The sequence below is a fragment of the Haemaphysalis longicornis genome, unplaced genomic scaffold (genome assembly GCF_048455015.1).
Source record: "Haemaphysalis longicornis isolate Haplotype H1 unplaced genomic scaffold, Haemaphysalis longicornis Haplotype H1 scaffold_7, whole genome shotgun sequence".
In the NCBI taxonomy this organism is placed as follows: domain Eukaryota; kingdom Metazoa; phylum Arthropoda; class Arachnida; order Ixodida; family Ixodidae; genus Haemaphysalis; species Haemaphysalis longicornis.
Window position 1 is genome coordinate 145133405 of NW_027526422.1, and position 20521 is coordinate 145153925.

A 20521-nucleotide genomic window follows, 5' to 3' on the forward strand; every position below is an offset into this window, starting at 1 on the left:
TCTATAACTTGTTCAATACAAGTTTATTGGTACAGGCCTCCGTGGTGTAGGCCTATGTGTAGCTCGAACGATCCAGAAGCTGAGAAAAAGATACGGAGAAGCCGAGCGTACTCTTGCGCATCCTTCCGTATGATTCACGGTTTAAATCTCAAAGACAAGGTGCTGATCACTGATGATATTCTGTGACGATACTGACCTACAGAGAAACGCCCTCTCTCTCTTATTACGGCGGATTTCGAGAAAAAACTCTATAATGGCTAATCCAGCACATGACCGACAGTGCTGATGATGATACTTTAAACTCTGAACGTAGAGTGGCTCCTACCAGCAAACGCGGAGATAAGGAAAATGAGGAAACATTTTCCTAGCGTTGCTAAAGCAGCGCAAAACCTATAACTATGTGGTGGCGTAAAGACAGTTTGCGTGGGTGATCATTCGTCTGTTTTGAGACGAATAAGTCTGTGACATACGACCTCCATTGGCGTCGAGGCGTCTTTGGGAAAGTAATGAGCGTGTCCGAGAACGTGCTGCACAGTTACACGGAGGAACGGCCCTACTGCCCAAATGACTACATATCTTGTCGACGTCACAAGAGAACTGTATGGGTTACGTAGGCTGAGCCATGTCCGCAGCGAAGCGCAGTTTGTGTCTACCTTTTCTTGCTCGAGTGAAGAGCGAACCAATTAACCATCCAAACGAGGTTGCTGACATCCCCTGGTTTCTCGTCCTCTTACCTTCACAACAGCGCAATACTCCATTGCTCTGCTGCATCACTGGCCGCTTGAGCTCTACCACACCTGGCTTTTCGTTTGTGTTTCATACTGGAAGTTTGAATGTTATATTGCGAAAGGTTTCCCTCTAAAAGGCCCGATTAACACCTTTTGATAACTGGACATACGCGACAGTGTCCGCGGCCAAATCTATGATATTTTGACGGTCGGACATGTTGTAACCCGCACGTATCCTCAGGCTCACAGTAAAAAAAATTTCGCCCCAGCTATCTATAACGACATACGCAACGCCGGTAAATACCACCGAATGATCCACCAATTTTTTTGTAGCATGAGCTACACTGGCCGAGGTTGAGCAGATTCGCGTGGCTCCTGGAGAGCTGTGCCGCGTTAACGTGGCACGTGGCGGACCGGACCACTTGATGATCATGCGACGGGTGGCCAGGTGTGGAACCGATGGCTCGTGCGTCGCAGCAACACCGGCGTGCGCCTGTGGAACTAGCTTAGCTCTGGGGCGATTGGTGACGCTGCGTCGGAGCCGCTTGATAAATATGCACGTGTCGCATAATGCGTATACCGTGTGTGTGTCATTGAAGCAGCAGTAAGCATGATAATCAAGCTAATCCTAGACTACCAGGAAAGCTAAGAATAACAAGCTGAACCTTAACTCAGGCGACGTATATTCGGACATAACCGAGCTAAGCCACTGCTATTTTTTGAGCCATTGTGACTTCGCGATTTTGCTTCGACCTCGCCAATTCCGATGTGTCTTATATTTTCTACTATTCCTCTTTCACACTTAAATGCCTAAGAAATTATTTTTAACTAATATAAGTAAACTTGCTTGTCGGTGTATCGCACCGACAAGCGTGGTGTATCGCACATTTGCTGCAAATGTGCGATGCTTGGTGTATCGCACGTTTGCTGCAAAAGGAAAGGCTGCTATTAAAGGCCCCAGGCCCTCTATATTTTCCTATTACGACATATATTGCCTTACAAAAGCGCCTTTCAGGAACGCAGTTGTTTCTAGTAGTGAAAGCAATTTTAAAAGGCCTTCTGTATCGTGCTCTGCAGGGATACATGACGTCGTGTATAGATAGGCACGGGTTTAAAGGGGCTAGGGTCTTCATAATTCGGTATAAAACCTGGTATGGTACTTATTAGAAAACGCTTTCCCAGAAGTGCCATTGTATATGGCAACGAATCCGGCTGTAAAGGTTCTCGGAGCACAGCAGAGTGGTGTGCAGGTGTATCAGACAATCCACACATTGGAGCTAGGACAATATTTTTTGTCATAATTAGGTCTCTATTTTTTTTGTTTGGAACATGTGTACCTGGACACCGCGTTATTTTTTGCGCTGGACTATTGGCGCACTGGCGTAAAATGGCTGTAAAGGGAAGCCCAAAAAGAAGGTCCGTGTTGCTGTAAGCCGCAGACGGCCATCCACCGATGCGATACAAATCGTCAGCATCAATGTTGTTATGTTCTGCGGAGAACAAAACACGGCTTTAAATTTTTCACACCTACCTGGCGAACTCGTGGTCTATAGGATATTTTATCGGCTGCTGTCTTCTAGGCCTGCACTTTTATAATTGGTTTTTGTTTGTGGCCACTCTACACTGGGGACAACCGCTCGAAACAACAGCGCGCCAACTAGAACAACTAGTGGCTTACACGATATCACACGGCGGGTATACTTTGCAGAAACCGATAAAAATCTAGCAATGAGGAAGCGGTGACTCCTCTGGGATCTCAGAGGAAACGTTATTATTTTTACATTGACGGTGCAAACACCTTTATTTCCACGACGGTCACAAGCAAGTAGTAGGCAATAGCAACTTGAAGGCGTTTCAGTTGCTTTCGCTGTTCGTGCACCTCTCGCGTCACTAGCCCGAAAATAAGAAACACTGATTTCGACTCGATTTGGTGGCAAATGTAAACTTTGTATATGTTTGTGATTAGTCATGAACACAGAATGATTGCGTTTGGCACTCGTTTGGACATGTTAATTCCGTGTGTTGAGGTTACTGATTCTAGAGTCGTGGTCACCAGCTTTGACCATTTGTGTACCTGAAGACGACTCAATGAAAATAGCTTTTGGGAGCAAATAAAGGTAATGATATTTGCTTGTGCTACGTTGTTGTCAACGTTTCCTGGGTGCATATAACAAGAAAAGGCACCTTGCGTACCCGCAATGTCTAACACACTGTTTTCGAGCAACTCGTCATGCTTTATAGACGTTTCTAGCACTAACAGTTACTAACCATGCGAACCCCTATACCTTCTTAGTCTTTCTCCCTACTTGCACGGAAGTCATAAAAACACATTTCCGCTCCTAAGTGACTTCCCCAGTACGATTTTGTATTTACGTTTAGTTTCCTGTGATTAGGCGTCGCTTTCAATATTTTTGACATGAGGCTAAAAGTGACATAAGATTTTGACATCAGGTTGTACAACAGAGGTACGTATGCCCCGAAGTGCCCAGCTCAAATAGAACAATCACGCGACCTTGAAAAAGTTCCCGTGCGAACGCAAATGACAGGTTTGGAGTTGGCAGAAAGTTCCCCTTGTGGTCGTAACACGTCCCCCCGCCGTATTTTGCACAGTTAAAAAGGTCTGACATATTTCCCTCAACCAGACGGTAAGTGTAGCTCATGCCTTTGAATTGTCGAATTTCTTCCACACCTGGTGTAAGACACACGAATAAAGAGTAATACTTAAATGCGAAATTGTTTTTTATTTCATAAAAATATGTAATACGCTTAACTTTTGTGGATGCGATATTTTCCCTAAGTATGCGAGCCAAATGGACAGATGCAAGCGTTACTCGGTTGCTATAATTTATCTGCAATGCTCTCTATGTTTTGCATATTTCGTGCTATGTAGTCAATAAAGCAAACGTTGAAAGCTTCGTCCATGCTTACCCGACGTTTCCTTTCAAAGCAGCCATGTGAAGGGTGTTCAAACCGTAATTGTTAGGTACAGAAAAATCCACCTTTGGAAGGTTGGCGAGCTCGTTCACCATCTCTGCATTCATTCCGGCTATAGCAACATGCAGAGCGGTGTTACCCATGTCGTCCTGCAGAACAAAATAATAAGAGAGCACTTTATGGCCGCTCAGATGAGGCAAAGAAAATAATAAATCAATCGGGCGAAGCCAGCTGCTGTGACTGCTAGTTAGTGCGATTTATTAGGACGGGTCTGTATGATGTGACTACTATTAGTTTCCTGGCAGAAGCTTAAACGAACATCGACCACCCTAGCACCAAGAGGAAGACGGCGCATGGAAATGGAGAACACCTTTAGATGGGGATACGTGTGGCGCTATTTAAGCTCGCAGAAAGATTCTGCAGATTAGGGCCGTGCTGCCTGAACCACGTGACAACGTGGCCATTGCGGGCATCTTCTGATCACTGCAGTGTTGCCTCTTTCCTTTTTTCGCGAATAAACATTCATTATGTGAAGATGACGGAATCTGTCTGGTGAAAACTAAGGGAACCTTTTGCGCATCCTAGCAGACAGCGTGACGCAGTATCTGTTCATTGATTTTTGTTTTTTTTGCGCCAGGCCGCAAATCGAACGGACACCTTTTGTTTGCGTTCTGTCTATATCTCTCCCCTTTACGGAAGTGTTGTGGAGCCATTATTTTGTTTGTTCGAGTAAATATTGACGGAGCTTGTATTTCTGAACAAAATACGCTGGTACTTTGTTACGAACCTATCTTATACTTGCAATATCCATCGGATAAATTTTGCGCCGAATAAAGTGGACATCGATCAGCCACACGTCCAAAGTTAGTAGTTCAAAAGTGTAGCTTATTTGAGGGGCGAAGCTCCTCTTGCTCGGGCCCTGTCCCGTCCCTCGTTGCTGCTGTATCCGGCACATTAATGATGATTGTGGCAGGATCCCCCTACGGATTGGCCAACCAAAGACTGGCCGAAGAGGTCAAAACGTTCAACGCGTTCGTTGCTACCAAACAAGGAGGAGAGGAAGAAGAAGGGGTTGTCTTTCATCGCCTGCGAGGTGAAGACACGTACCGGGGGTACGCGACACAAAACGGTCTGCAGAAGGCGACGGCCAAGGTGGCTAAAATGTCACACAACGAATTCGCCAACCTACCCATGGAGATTCTCATCGTCCCAAACAAGCCCTACATAATCACCACAAACATCGGCGTCGTCGACGGGCTTGTCAACGGAGCGGTGGAAAGCTTTGACGTGTCGAGTCTTTATATAATGTGTGGGCGAATGCTTCACGGTTTTACCGATAAGCATTTTAGCTTCGCTCATCTCATCATCATTCACTTCGTGGAGATGACGGGATTTTTTTATACTTGTTCTTTTTTTGTTATGGGAGCAATTATTCAGTACGAATTTTGAAAGGCTTAAAGGCAATTAAAAACGTCAGTTGAGGTCCACATGCGCACTCAATTTCTGTCGAAACAAGCGAAGAACTGTAGGTCGTAGTCACACTACAGCTTGTTATGCGATATTAGCAGATTAACAACCAGGCGCTACAGCTCTCCATCCGCTGCACAATTAAACGTTTGTTGGGCGAGTTAATTCATACTGAAAATGAAGGCTTACCTCAAAGGAAACAGAGACAGTGCCGAGTCGGTACGGGCAATATTACCAACTACATTTGTTTCAGAGAGGGCAGACATCTACAGGCCCCTCCAGGCATTCGAGCTGGCCAAGGATGTTGCTGATTGCTTGTATTAAAGAAAAGGAGGCTATAGGCTGATTGGTGGAAGTGGGAAGGTGAGGAGGTGGGTTGTTGCGAAGCCGTGATATTCCGAGTATAATTGTGTACATGGTGGGAATGGCTGGCTTATGATATTTCCGTGGGCATTGTGGTACCTGGTGGTAATCAATAAGCAAAGCGCAAAATTCAGTGTCACCCGAAGAGAGTCCTCTTTTCTCTGCATCTTTTAGCGAAGCAATACTTGTTAATCGATCAACTTGGCTTTAGATTAAGTGCTCCTGTCAGTTTCCTGCTCTCGGATATTTCAACATTATATCTTATTCATAATTTAATGTGCGCATCTAACAGCTCATCTTCGAATTTCACAAACCAACCGTTATTTATGCTTCCGTCATAACCTGACAATTATACGAATTCATTTGGGCATAGACGGGTTCAAACTAAATTCATTGGCTTTATAGCGAATTTATGTTTGTGTCTTATCTAAATAAGGGCGTGTTTTAGATATTTTTGATTTAACGCGTGTGGTTCCTCACCGTTTACATTAAAATCTCGTTAATTCGAACCCCGAGAAGTCGCCATTCCGTTCCATATAATGAAAGCTTTAAGTAATAAAAGTGAACAATAACGAAGTAGGGCATGTCACGACTTTTGTGCTTGAGAAAGCCCGTGATTGCGGCCTACCTTTTGTCCCTAAAGTAGACAGTCAGCACTTTCTGTTCTATCAAACGAATGTAGCCGAAAGCCTCATCTCCGCCTTCTTGAACACAGAAGAGTTAGAGGCGGGCGGCATTCCATCCCGCCATTACTTCTGAGCGGTCGGCCGTCCTATGCTTCGTCTTCGTCCTCTTTGTCGTCATCGGCAGCTAGAGGGTCTGCACTTCTGACCTGAGATACGATGTCCTCATCTGTTACGGCACCAAACTCACCACTGCGTTCTCATCAAGGTAGTTTGCAATGAATGCTGCTTTAAAAACGTCCGCCGTGTGTTAGGTAGAATGGTTTTACTTTATTTTGCGTTTTCTATTTTACGCAGCCTTATGTGTAAGCAGACGGCCCCTTCCCCGGGCCGTTTGCCAAGCTCCAAGGCTCCGGCAAGGTGGCGCTTAGTTCCAAATGTCCGTCGCGGAACCTTCTAGGGTTCCAATTAACAGGCTTCTTTACTCATATACTGATAAGGAGGCCTGACCGGACCAAACCGCAGATTTCGCATTATCCATAAATTCGAATGATCGAAATGCGAGTTAACGAGATTTCACTGTACTTAATGATGAGAGCGCACAGGTGGGTGACTTAAAAATAACATACGCACGGCAGGTTGAATACGTCGCTTATCATCTGCCATGGTTCCTGTCACTTCTGTCTTTCCGCTACGTAAGAATAATGCCTAGCCGCATGCTTTTTCATGATAAAGAGTTTACCTTCTAGGAGCAAACATAAATTGCCGTTTAGATATCCACATATACGAAGCAGGGAACAAGGGAATAAACGGAATAACCGTCATATACAGATCAGCCTCTCACTCTGGCCCGACATCACCCGTGGCTCAGCACATGGCGCCTGCTTGAATTCGTCACAGTCAAAGAAATGTGAAAACAAGCAGCGTAAATATTTGCTGCGTAAGGTGTCTAACCACTGCTACTGCGCTGGAGGGAATGCTGTACCCTTTATTTTGTTGATTGCTGCCGTGCTGCAATTATTTCTGTCGGTATGTTAACCTACGTTACGTGCTGACACAGAAGTACTTGGCGAATAGCCTAATGAGATTTTGCCTTGAAAGGGACCGAGGAAAAGAAATCAGAAACGCAGCCAGAGGTTTTGAGGTCTCCTTCCGGCGTTTCTTGCTCGCGGATGTGTCAAGATATTCAACATTGAACAAAAAAACAGTATGGGCTTGTTATAGCGCCCTCTTTTATTCAATGACGTACAGGTTACCCACCATCAAACAAAATATCTATACAATACACCTGCTCAGAGATTCTCTTACTAAGAAGCGTGTTAACAATGGTTCTTGCTGTGTTGCACTTGCGACACCTAAGCCCTACTATTCTACTTCTGCCCAAAACCTTTCCGTCTTAACGCGGGATCCGTTGCCCTAGAGGCAAATACTTGGGCCATTTGGGCCACATGAATGGGAGTTGTGCACTTGGCACGGCGCTCAGCACGTCCGGTCACGTGACGGCCATCTTCGCTCAGTTCGTAAGATACTGTGGTGAGGTGCAGATGTGTGCGTGTAACGGCCGGGTTGTGTGGTGTCTTCTGCGACAGAGCACCTTACGGAGGAAGAGCGATTCCTTATGTATTAGCCCCATCGTGATCTTTAATTTGAATGCATATATGAGTCGCTAGAAAGGATGGCTGCGCAGCCTGGGGCGATTCTTACTCGAGCATTTCTACGACATTTTTTCGCACTATTCCTTCGATAGAAAAGCTGTTGGTTAAAGCCTTCAGGTCCAAAATACCAATGTTTCATTATTTAACCGTTCCTATTACAGTTAGACTAAGTGTGGCATTTAAAAGAAAAGGAAAGAAAGTGGCATTTAAAAGAAAACCTATAAGGTGCATCTTAAAGGTGCACCTACGAAGCACCCAAGCTAAGGATAAAGTGGAGATGCATGAACGTATTATTCCCGTTAGCTGTTTATAACCCGTAACAATGATCCTGTTTTTTTTGCAGAGAATATTTTTCCACAAGCAGCTTTACACCTCAACTGCCTCTTCTTTACAGCGAGACTGTGTACAAAACTTTACTCTCATTTGCGGGCCGCACGTTCCGCACAAGCGCGCGTATATGGTGTAAATACATTGATAAGAGTCGTTGATGGCGCCAACTCCACAATATAGGGCGAAAGCAGCCTACATTATTGCTTGAAGGCCTCATCCAATACGCCATTGTGAGTATGTGGTAGTCTGTGCGCGTAACACTTTTTCCAGACTTCAGAGAACACATGCAGGATTGAGAGGGCATGGGTAAAGAGTTCTTTTTGTCGACCATTCCAGTGGTTGTAATCAAAATAATTTATTGATTGAGTAATTCATTTAGTGCGTGGCGCATTTATCTAGAGGGCCTATAGCAAGGCGCACAGTAGCATTATAAACTCTTATAGGTACGAAACCCCTTAGGGGCTGGGGCTGTCCGCATCTCATGTCATCGTCGTAAGCGTCGGCTCATGTAGTAACGGTACTAAAACAGCGGGAAGCTCGTTTACGCCTCGTGCTAGAACGTAACGCGTACTAAAAGAACACTCGGACACTCGTTTATGCCTTCTGTTAGAAGACTTCGTGCTTCAAAGGCAAGAGAGTTTACAGCAAAGCTGTATACCTCTACCCACACCGGTTTCATCTCCGTTGTCAAAACTCCAAGTCACTAAGAATACACTACTCATCACTGCATGCTTCGTCCCTTCCCAAGGTTCACGATAGTGGAGATGGCCCGGATTTTTTATATAGCATTTTCGAATACCCCACCGTGGGTACGTACCATTCTTTGGGTATGCACCACTTTTTCTTTTGAGCAGCACGAACTGTCAGTGTCAGGTATTGGCCAATGCGCCGGAACTTAGACGTTCGGTTTTACACTGAGGTCTTACTGTATTGACAGATACCCACCGCCTGAAGTAGGTTAAATATAACGAGTACATTTTCTATTACCGGTTCACAACCTTCGGGCTCAAAACGTGACGTTGTCCTCGAAAGCCTGTGCTATGGCCTATTTGGGTAAATTAGACACGCTCAGGTAAAAGTGCAGCCGGAAACCTTGGCCAGTGAAGCCGTATTCACTGTACTTCGACCAGGTTGATGAAGTTAGACCGTAGTTAGACACCCGCGTCACCCTTTCCTCCTCGTTTGGATCACGATTCGCGCAAGCAAGTTATGAATGAGAAAATACAAGAGGCTTGGACCACGGTTCCAACGATTTGACAGATGGGTCAGTTGCGCTTGCGCGGGAAAACAATGGTACCCAGAATAGGCTTTAACGCCAATTCAACTCAATGCTTATTGCAAACCTGTCGGTGTAGTCTTCTACCGGTACATTTCCCATTCGTCCTCAACAACAATAAAAATTATCGCTTGCATCCAGGCCGCAGAATTCGGGTGCAAAGCAAGCACAAAGGAAACTTTCTCCTGTTTCCATCAAAGAACCATAGAGAAGCCCACCCATAAAAAATATTCAGGCCGGCAGCAGTGCATGTACGAAGAAGGTCCTTCACAAGCTTCCAATGTTTCCCGAACGTACGAGAACGTTGACCTTTCAGGTGGTAAATGAATCACGTAAGGCGCTGGGGGCATGCTTGCAGAAGTTATTGGGCCATTACAAATGCATCGTGCTTAACAAAGGCATCAGTTGTCTTGATATTGAACTATAAGAAATTACCTTTTATGTAAGGATTATGAAGGGGCTCCTTTACCTTGATATTGGCGTTCAGTATCACGTGGTACTTCGTGAGGTCACGCACACAGTCCAAGAAACCTTCTTTGACGGCAAAATGCAGAGCTGTGTGTTTGTGCTTGTTGGTAGCGTTGATATTAGCTCCTTCGCTTAATAGAAACCTTATTATCTCTGGTTTATTGCTGCAAAAACAACAGAAACGTCTATGAATTTACGATACAAACTACAACTCATAAGAACCCGCCATGACCGCATTGTAGGTGAAGACAGTCGCGGGTCCCGGAATCGTTACAAATAAAACAGAATCATTTCGGCGCTTCTACGGGCGCAATTGAGCCTGCATTTTTTGAGAATCATTTATATTCAGTAATATATAGTATTTCCTTCAAATGAATTCTCTTGAAATGGCAACGCACGAGTCTTTGACAATGACAAAAGCTACATAAAAATGTTTATCTTTCAGCACGAGGCTGAAGTTACATCAGGCGAAAAGCAGTTATACACTGTTTGAACGCCCCTGACGACTACTACAGACGGCAGCTTGTTGTACTTAACCTATTTACAATAGCCTATTTACAACTTAAGAACGGAGGACAGCAGTTTTGAATTGTACTTTCGTAAAAAGAAAATAAGTTAGTATGAACTATTACGCACCTAAACAAAAAGAGACACTGAACCAGGAATAAAAGAATTGATACAGCAGGTTTGTTCAAGAGCTCTTCATACTTGTTTAAAAAACGTTCCACCTCTGTCTCCGGTTACCAGTTTCGATATTCACTTTTTTGTTCATACGTATTAGGAAAAACAGGCATGCTAACCATTACATTAAATATCAGCGTGTCGAAGTGATAACATCTAGGTGCCAGTGCGTGTAGTGCATGAATCTGTAATATTTTTTATAACACAGGCGCTCAGTACAAAACAAATTTTGAGCTCGGATTCGAGAACAAAACATAATAAAGCAGACGAAACTCTTGTACTCGCGGAAGAGGTCCTATCTTGTGTGAAAATGTTTTTTGCCGTGTGCGGCAACAGGACATTAGCACCTCTACGCAGTGCTTTTGTTTGTTTTTGAAAGGTGAATCGAGTTTTCATTTTAGCTGTAGCAGTGTACCACGCAAGTGTTCAGTGATTGATATGTGAAGCGAACTCGGCATGAGAAATTTACAGCTCAGCTTTTGTCAGGAAAAACTTACGAGATATGGCTAGTGCGCCCGAGGCAGGTGATATAGAGCTTTTACTAGAGACTGCACATGACATATCTCCACTAAAATGTTTATGCCAGCAAGGCAAGTGTCAGCTGTTTATTTAGCTTCATCTGTTTCTTTATGGCCCTGATTGAGATATTTTTTGTTTTATGTGTATTTATTTTTATACCAGTCGGGTTAAGCCAGTTGGATAGTTCTGATAGTTTTTTTCTGCCCTAGTGGCAACTTCGTTTGCACCTGGTCCTAAAATAAGCAGGCAGGTAGAGTGAAGTTTTTATTTGCGGCATGTTTAACCATGTCTTTGGCATACACATTAATCGGAACTGTCCACTCCCTTGTCGTACAGCAGAGCTTATTTTGTTTAGCGGCGAAACGCAATTGTGCATCCGATTGAGGAAGTATGATTTGAAGAAAGCATTTGCAATAACGCAGATACCATACGCATCTAATTTTTTGAGCAGTGTGTTATGGTTTAGGCACTGAAAAGCTTTATCGCGGTGTATAAATATGCCAAGCGTAATTTCGCAGCGTTCAAAATGTTTGTGATGAGTTCTTTTGTAGTGAATAAGGCTGTCTGAGTGGCATTTAGCTGTCTAAAAAAGACCATACGTTTATATAAGCCGACTTGAATGAATCTCAACGCGCCCCCATAAAGAGATGTACTTTCCTAGAAAATAACAGAAATGCTCCCGCGTCCTCCATACAGATCATTAACAAGCGAAGTTGTACGATGCTGCATCATCGGCACGGCCTAGAGGCACCAGTTCTCGTTCCGGTTGATGGCTTGGCTGGTCGAAAGCTCCTTTCTCCTCGGGAGTACGTATGCCACGTTATCTAACCATTTTGAAGTATCGTTCGAAGGAACGTTGCGGTGTTTTATCGCTTGAGGTCTGCCTTTCTCTCCCCGCTTTCTCACGCGTTACTTTTAACTCCTCTACATCTTTGTTTTATCGCGCATGCGTATCGGGCCAATACGAAGGTGTTCTCGGCGTACACAGGACGGCGAGATTTTCGTTGCGTATAGCCATATGAAGGTTCGCTTTAAAAGCAATGGAGCTTACTCACCCGTGAGCAGCGTAGTGCAGCGGCTTGTTACCATTTTCGTCTTCGCAATCTAGCCCAAGGTTTCCGGCAAGCATCAGGTCGATCAAACCCTTGTTGCCGGAAAAGCAGGCGGCGTGCAGAAGTGCCTTCTTGTCCTGCGTAACGTCCCGTACGAGAGTTCCATGCAGTTGAAAGTGTCCTTCGGGTATAATGTGGATGACATTTGTCAACTTAAATTTCTGCTCATCGAAAATGCAAAGTTTGTGCTTCGTGCTGGAGTTGCCACCCACTTACGTGATTTTCAACACAAGCTACTGCACGCGTAGTTGTCATGATGTTAAAGTAGCCAGCCAGAGAAGATGTGAAGTACCCGGATACCAATGCGTTAGTGTTCTGTAAATTTACCTCGTTTCGATTACTATTAAAATAGTTGTAGTTTTATTCTACAATTTTCTGTACTGGGCATTTTGTTATTTATAGCCAGAAAAATTAGTTTCCCATAAATGTAATGTCAAGCGGCGCCTTCGAAATTCCGAAATCTTCAATTTGCAGCACCTCTATTACGGCAATAAAACGGCGTCGTTTCTTATGTGCTATGGCAGCATTCAATAATTACATGCAGTGGTGGTGTACGCAGCTTTTCATTTCAGAGGGGGGTGTCTTCAAATCGGAGATTAACAAATGAAAAACAAATATAAATTTTTACAGGACGTGTAGGGCGTCATAATGACAACTGATAGCCCACCAGGGTAGCAGAGTTGGATTCAAGAGGCCGCAGTACCAGAACAGGAAGACCAAGAATTCTATAGACTATCAAAACAAGAAGATTAGGCGGCAGATAGCGGACTCGTACAGTGGAGGGCATGCGGAGTAGGGGGTCTATGACAGAAACCCAGTGGAACTACACATGCTACTTGGCGGGGATCATGCTTCCTTCGCTTCAAGCGATTTTCAATTACCAAAGCGTTCCGCTTGCTAGGGCCCCGCTACACATTTCCCCCTCTCTTTATCACCACTGAGACTCATTCCCTAGCTCTTGTTCCTCCATTGTATCACCTTTATCACTATAGTACCTGTCTCCTATTGGGTTCTCGTTGTACTGAACGTTCAATGCGCAGATTAGACGACGGCGACAGAAATAGGACGAGACAGTGAGCAACTTGCAACTAACTTCATTAGGAAGAAACGCGTTTTCACATACACTAAATTATCACGTTACCTTGCCCCATCTTCCACACGACACTTTTGGGGAACGTGTTCGGAATGTTCAGTCATCACAATGCATCACGTTGCCCTAAAAGTACACTTTTTTCTAGGCGAGCGTGAGGCAGGGCACACTCCTACAATCATCGGCACGTGTGATCTCATGTGCTTGAATAATCTGACGTTGTCCGCTGGCTCCTGTGTTGGCCGATAATGCTGCTCTTTTCAACCAACGAGCTAAAATTTGAGCCAATCGATTATTTATTTATTTATTTATTTATTTATTTATTTATTTATTTATTTATTTATTTATTTACGTACGGTGCGCTCTACGGGCATTGTTGTGAATCGTTTACCCACTCTAACTCCTCCACCTCCATTTCAGTATTCCATATCCACTTGCCCTCTGCACGACCACTTCCGCTACATATTCTGACTTCCTTCTCATGCTTTAATTGCGCATTCTGCTGTCTCTTCCCGACCCACCGTCCCATACTCTCATCTTCCCCCCTCCGTGCACTTATTCCCCTCTCCATCACGCATTCACCTCTCTTTTCATACCCCTTCTCCCTTGGACAACCCCGACGCCAGTGCGCCTCCCTCAAAAAGTCCTGCTATTCTCTTTCCCAACGTGCTTTCCTTCCTGTTTCCTCCGTTACTATCGCTCTCTATCCCACAATTCCACTTCCCATTTTTACGCTACAGTTATATTTTCCTTCTGAATTACTTGTAGATCAGTATACAGAGTACACAAACGTACTCTCGCAAAAGTTGGCGAGAGGCCCGCAAAAGAGCAACCGAACAAAACTCATGCTCCGCACTTGGGAAGCTCAGATGTGTTTTATCATTACATTAGCATTGCATATGACTCACTTGGTACTTCCAGTAAATTCTGGACTTCGGAGACTTCGGAAACGTTTACGCAGAAGCAAGTGGGTTCTTTATAGTCAATCCTTCATCCTTTTATACTGGGCTGTTCTACTCTTATATAAAACATGGTTATTTGGGGGCGGATTAGCAATCTATGCATCGAAAAGTTGTACATGATATTACACAATGATGTTCGCGTTCAATGTGTGCCCGCGAAAAGAACATTCATTAGAAGACCTTCCTAATGAAAATATTTTCCACGTGAAACGGCATTTGTCCTTGCGACGTTACCTTGGTCCCCTGATTGTGAGCGTAGCGAATGAAGTTGTCAATTCCTTCCGAAAGCTTTTTGGGAGAACAGGTTCTTGTACCTATGAAAACGGAACGAAAAGTGCACAAAAGATATTGTAAATAGCAATAAGCGCTGAGTAAAATCTGCCCACCAACTCTTAAGGAGGGAATATTTTCAAATTGTTAATGTTTGTACTCAGAATTATTAGCACGGACTTGTGATCACTGTAGGCGGCGACGTGCTCCTTGCACAAGTTTAAGAAATCCGCACTGCTCTTAGAGGCACAGAACTAGTTTTCGGGTACGGCATTTTTGAAGCTACAGCACCTTCACAAGCTCATCCATTTCTGCTCGTAAGGACGCAGTTTTACGCACGTACGTGACATCATTCATCGTACAAAACGAGCCGAATGGTCGATTGTTCTCTTATACCGCACGCAACCGTCGAAGCATATTTGACCTTTTTGCGGTGGGAGAACCAGTTGTGTATTTTTCACTTATTCACCACTAGCAATGGAAATGACACCTACACTGAGTTCTGGAAACACTCCAAACGAAATCCTCCTCTCGCATGCAGTCGTTCCACCCTGTTGCTTCCCATTTCGTTTGATTGCTTTTGAGGATGTATTGAAAAAAAAATGATTCTGCACGGAGCTCTCAAAATGCTCTGGTTTTTTTCGACAGCTTTCGCTGTTAGTCAATAATTCTACGGTGCCACTCAAACCCTCTCCTCGATACCGATAAGTATGAAACCTCTCGTATATTGGAGGCTGATAGCGACGACTCTTCCGCAGGCATTTCTAGAAACACTCTCCTGATACGACAGCAGGCACGGCTAAAAGAAAACGCGCAAGAATAAGGGTATGTAGATATGAGCGAAGTTAGCAGAGAACAATCGCCTTGAGAGGTCCTTTCAAGAAACGTCATTTGCGCGTCTCAACCCGCTGTGTTGTTGCAGACGTACATGACAAAATAGGAACAAGAAAATATTAGAGATGTAAGAGCAATTTTATGACCACTGGACACCATAGCACGCAGCATGTGACCATCATAACCAGCACTAATGGTGCAGGAAAAGTGTTTATTGCGCTTTTTTTATGCATGGAGGCAATAATGATTTGCAACGGAATTTTTTTGGGACGACATTTGCATAGTTAGATTCAACGTACAAAAATGGAAATTCCCCGTTTCGACAGTGCACTCAGCTGTACACAAGCGCAAGATGCCGTCCTAAAGCGTGTATGAAGGATATAGTAATAAAAATCTTCAGGAATTCAGGAAATGTTCTACTGAATGCATTCGTATAAGTACCACTGGTCTTCTTTACACCCGAATATAGTTTTGAGTAGCGAAAGACGTTGGATTATTTTAATCTTTTTAGGTGTTCTTTTGCTGGCTTTCGGCAATCATGTAAATTTATACTATTATTAAGATGAAAATTATGAGTTTTTCGAAGATGCAAAGCATACTGCTGAGTTCATCAGTCTAGGCTACTTTTATGCGTATTTCCAACGTTCCTCTGCCGACTATTTTGTTAATTCTTCAGTTTTAGAAGTACATAAATAAGCTACAGGTTTTTGATTTTCTAAGATAATAGTTGCAATTTTGTTTTTCTCTTTTTAATACTTATTCGTTTTTTAAACTTTGCGGACCAAACATCTCCATTTGCGCTATTATAACAATTAAATGTGTTACTTCCGTCACATCTGCATTTTTGTATAAATTCAGGGCGTTACACGGTTGATTATTTTCGCTATTGTTATTTGTGTTATGAACGTTGTTCTGCTGACCTTTTCGTCTAATCTTAGGAGTTAGGAAGACAGGTATAAGATACATATTTCTGACATTGTCAGATCCTTTTCGTGAAGGGGCGGACGAATAAGCTGTATTGTTTTATTAGTTCTGGAGTCGTGGCAATGGCCATGGCTGGCATGCCTTGGCAGTTGCCATGGAAAAGCAAGGCTGGCATTCCTTGCCACTATAGTCATGGTTGGGGGAAGGGATGGGGGGGGGGGAATGGTGTGTGGTAGCACGCCCAGATCATACGGCAGGGTGTGCAGGGCTGGAGCCAGAACTTGCAGGTGTCGGAGTAAGAGGTGGGGTAGATGGCGCGGAGGAGGGTGCCGTGCGGGTTTGTTTTGGTTTGCAGGCGGTTGTAGATGGAGGCTTCTTCCTTAGTCAACTTGTCGTTGGAGTGGGGGGGGGTTGAGATGCGGCGTTCGAGGCGGTAGTGTTCGGGGATATTGGCATTTTTGTGGCGCAGAATGGCAGGCTTCCGACGGTGACGCTGGAGTGTTGGAGGGGAACGCCCGGTAGATATGCGCGCGGGCGGCAGCATGAGCCGCCTCATTCCCTCGAGAGACTCATGTCCCGTGGGCCAGAGAATGTAGAGGTAAGGGGGGTTATGGATGAACTGTATGATGCGGAGGGCTAAGGCAGCAATGTGACTGGCGGCATAAGGGCGAGAGGCAGCTTTCGAATCTGACTCGTTTCCAATTACTGTTGCGGAAGTTGGTTAAATTACTCGGTGATCGACCGTTGTAATTCGAAGGATGTTTTAGCGGCATATTTGGTGGCGTCAACGTAGCGGATGTCTCGTGGCTTGACTTAAAGCATCTTGTGAAGCATTCGAATGCGTGCTTGTCCGCGACCCTGGTTATGAACGGGGGGAATATATTTTCGGTATTGGGGTGACTTAGATGCATTTGCGTAGTTCCAGGGGGATGCGTTGGCGTTTGTAGTGGGTGACAGGAAGTTGGTAGCCGAGGCAAATGGAGATGACAGTCAGTGTGTGAGAGGTTGGCCGTTCGATCTGGTTGATATGATAGGCCTTTCGAGGTTCGTCTCTGGTGTTATGAATTCCCATCTACATAATTTAGCAATGGAAGACTTCGGGGGTAGCCCAAGTGCTAATTAATAGGCTTGTGGCAATATTATGTCGAGGTTTAGACTTCAGTATTTTCGGCAGCCAAATATGGAGTGCCGTATGTGATGCGGCTAATTAGTAGGGCTTGAATGAGGCGCACGAGGTCGTTTTCTTTCAGTCCTTGTCGACGATTAGCGATGCGTTTGATGAGGTGTGTGATTTGTAATAACGTTCCTTCTAATTTATGAATAGTAGAAATGCCTGCGCTGTCTGATTGGACAGTGAGTTCCAGAACACGCATTGTAGGGGTGGTTAGGATGAGAGCGCCATGTAGACTTACTTGTGGGTCTGGGAAGGGTTGTCGTTTACGGAATTGCGTGCGTAATTGGAGGAAAGGAAGTGCATATTTTTGTGGTGCACAATTAAGGCCGCAGAGTGTAGGGTACTTGTCGGTGGTGTCAATGGCTTCTTCGAGGGCGTCTTAACCCCCTGTGGTCCAAATAGCGAGATTGTCTGCATAAAGTGCGTACTGTATTTGTGGAATTTGTTGTAGAAGTGGTGGAAGTTGTAGAATGGTAAGATTAAAGACGAGTGGGGAAATGACTAACCCCCGGGGGGTACCACGCGGTCGGGCATGAAAGGAGATGGAACGGATGTCGCAAAGGTTGAGGTTGGCTGTGCGATCGGTAAGAAAGTTTTCTACGTGATTGTATATACGCGTCCCGCAGTTAAGTGTAAACCTTCGAGCATAGCCTAATGTGATACATTGTCAAAGGCTCGTTTGATGTCTGGGGCTACGATAGCACGTTTGATTTGTGAGCTCAGTGGTGTAAGGACTTCATCTTTAACTGTAACAGGACGTCTTGCGAAGCCAAACAAGGTATGATGTAGTAAGTTGCATTGTTCGAGGTACGCTCTGAGCCGGTTATTAATTAAGGGTTAATGTAACTTGCCTACACACAATGTTACAGATAGTGGATGAAGTTTTTCTAGGGGAACTGGCTTCCGGGCTTCGGAATGAGCGCGATTTCGGCATGTTGCCATTGAGGGGGCAGATCGTTGGTTGTCCAGCAATGATTAAAATAGTCAAGCATTGCGGCTGTGAATTCCCGGTTGAGGTTAAAAGCAGTTTGTTGTGTGTTCGGTCTTTGCGTGGTGTGGTGTTAGGAATAAGGTTGCTGATGGCGAAGGTGAGTTCAATGAGAGTGAAGGGGGTGTCAAGATCGAGATTTTCTTTTTCTTACTAGTTGCGAGGATCAATGTTGATGGTTGTGTTGCGTGGTCTGCGTTCTGTGGGAGGAGTTGCGCGTGGAGCTGAGTTTCATCCATGTGGTGATTGTGGATTAGGCGACGGATGGTGCGGCAGGTGTCTACTTTGCTGGGCTTAGTACCCAGGATGGAGCGGAAGGTGTTCACTGTGGACTCAGTGATGAGAGTCTCTTGAAGGTGGTTCGAAAATCGTATCGAGTTTTGTTAGTGTGAGGTGCAAGCATAGGCTGATGCCTGTTGTGTGATGTGGGCGATGCATGTTTTAGGTTTTTGTTGTTGTTTTTTTCAGCGGCGGGGAAGCCATCGGCGGGCATCCCACAGATGTAGCAGATGCATGCTAACTGAAGGGTGATTTTCTGTTATAGGTAGAGTGCGGGTGCGGGCTTTGACTGTTTTGAGGACATAAAAATTTTATTTTTTTATTTTTGTCCTTGATTTTTTCAAAATTCTGTCTGACGAATTATCTTCATGTACGCTATTATAAAGAATTCTTACGCCCGCCTTATCTGCATCCTTATTTGAGAATGCAGGGTGCTACACGGTTCGCCATTTTTATTCGTGCTTTGAAGGTTCACCTGGTGGCATTTTTTGTTTAATCATCAGTTTTAGGAAGAGATGCATCAGATACACATTTCTGATTTTGTCAGATCATTTTTGTAAAGTATAATTATTTTTTGTATTTTATTGCGTTTTATTTTTACAAACTTCTGTCCGACCAACCATTTTTGCACGTTTTATTCGTATCTTGAAAGTTTTTTTGCGGACATTCTTCGTTTATTCGGTTTTTTTGGTGGGGAAGATATATAGGGAGCTTATTTTTTATTTTGTCGGAGCATTTCTGTGAACTTACATTAACTGTATATCTTTTGTTATTTTAGCTTTTTTAAACTATGCCTGACTATTGACCTTCATTAACGCTATTTCAATGATTAAATATGTAATTTCCGACGAATTCGCCTTTTTTTATGAAATGCATGAGATTACGTGGTTTGCCATTTTTGCTAACCTTTTATAAGTAATTCGAACGTTCTTGTGCGGATATGTTTGTTTATTACCAACTTCAAGATCAGCGTACGCTAATAGAGAGGGCAAGGAAGCTGCTCCATCTGTAGCCTCATCACCGTGTCATTTGTCCAACTCGTTTTCCAAAATTCGACTGCATCCTACTCAATGAAGTTCTTCGCTCTCGCTCCCTCCTATCGGAGCCAGACACAACATGGTCATCTGCAGCCTCCTCACACTCAATTGCCCCTGTGGGCGCAAGACGAGTGACGCCATCTGTGGGCACGCCATCCGCCAGTCTACCTACGCTCCACGTCCCGTGCTGACCCATGACGTGTCGCGCCATCTGTGTACCCGTTTGGACAGATCTCCACATGCTTCTCGTAAAATGTGTGAACAAACGCTGGGCGCCTGGTCTCATGGAATCGAAGTTCATTTCTGATTATCACTCGCAAGGAGAAGACTCAAATCCCACATATGCTGGTGTTTTAAGGTTTTTTTTTATGAAAACATTTTAAAATCACGGCTGATGCCTATATATGGTACATTGTGCGTTACAAACAAACTTTTGGGTGGTCTTGTTCGATTTAAATCAGTTCCAGCTCTTTCGTACTTTTTAGCGATTTCGCAACTATTATCTTGGTTTCGGGTGCTTTTATTGTGTATTTCTGGACATTTAGAGGCTCTAATACGATTTGTTCTGCTGTTATGTTGTTTTTGTTCAGAATATTTTATAAGCTGGATAATTTTGTCCCGTCAGCTAGCTCACCGAAGGCTTCCCCGGTAATCATATGTGTATGATTGTCTTAAAGCGAAACCCTTCTTAGTAGGACTCACGGTGTGCTATAGAAAAACTAATGCATTTTCCCCATAGACAGGTTGATTGACTGACAAGCTCTGATAATGTCTCTGTCTGGAAACAGGGTACGTTCGTGAAACTTG

At 44.3% G+C, this 20521-nt stretch overlaps 1 protein-coding gene across 1 annotated transcript in view; it reads right to left on the reverse strand.

Annotated features, from left to right (window-relative positions):
• Positions 1–20521, reverse strand: part of LOC144146584 (uncharacterized) — a 68869-nt gene that overhangs the window by 4501 nt on the left and 43847 nt on the right. Inside the window, exons 9-12 of the mRNA XM_077678525.1 lie at positions 14443–14522; positions 12100–12233; positions 9846–10008; positions 3657–3811 (exon numbers count right to left, since the gene is read on the reverse strand). Coding sequence (XP_077534651.1) covers positions 3657–3811; positions 9846–10008; positions 12100–12233; positions 14443–14522 — 532 coding nt within the window. The remainder of the gene's footprint in view (positions 1–3656; positions 3812–9845; positions 10009–12099; positions 12234–14442; positions 14523–20521) is intronic.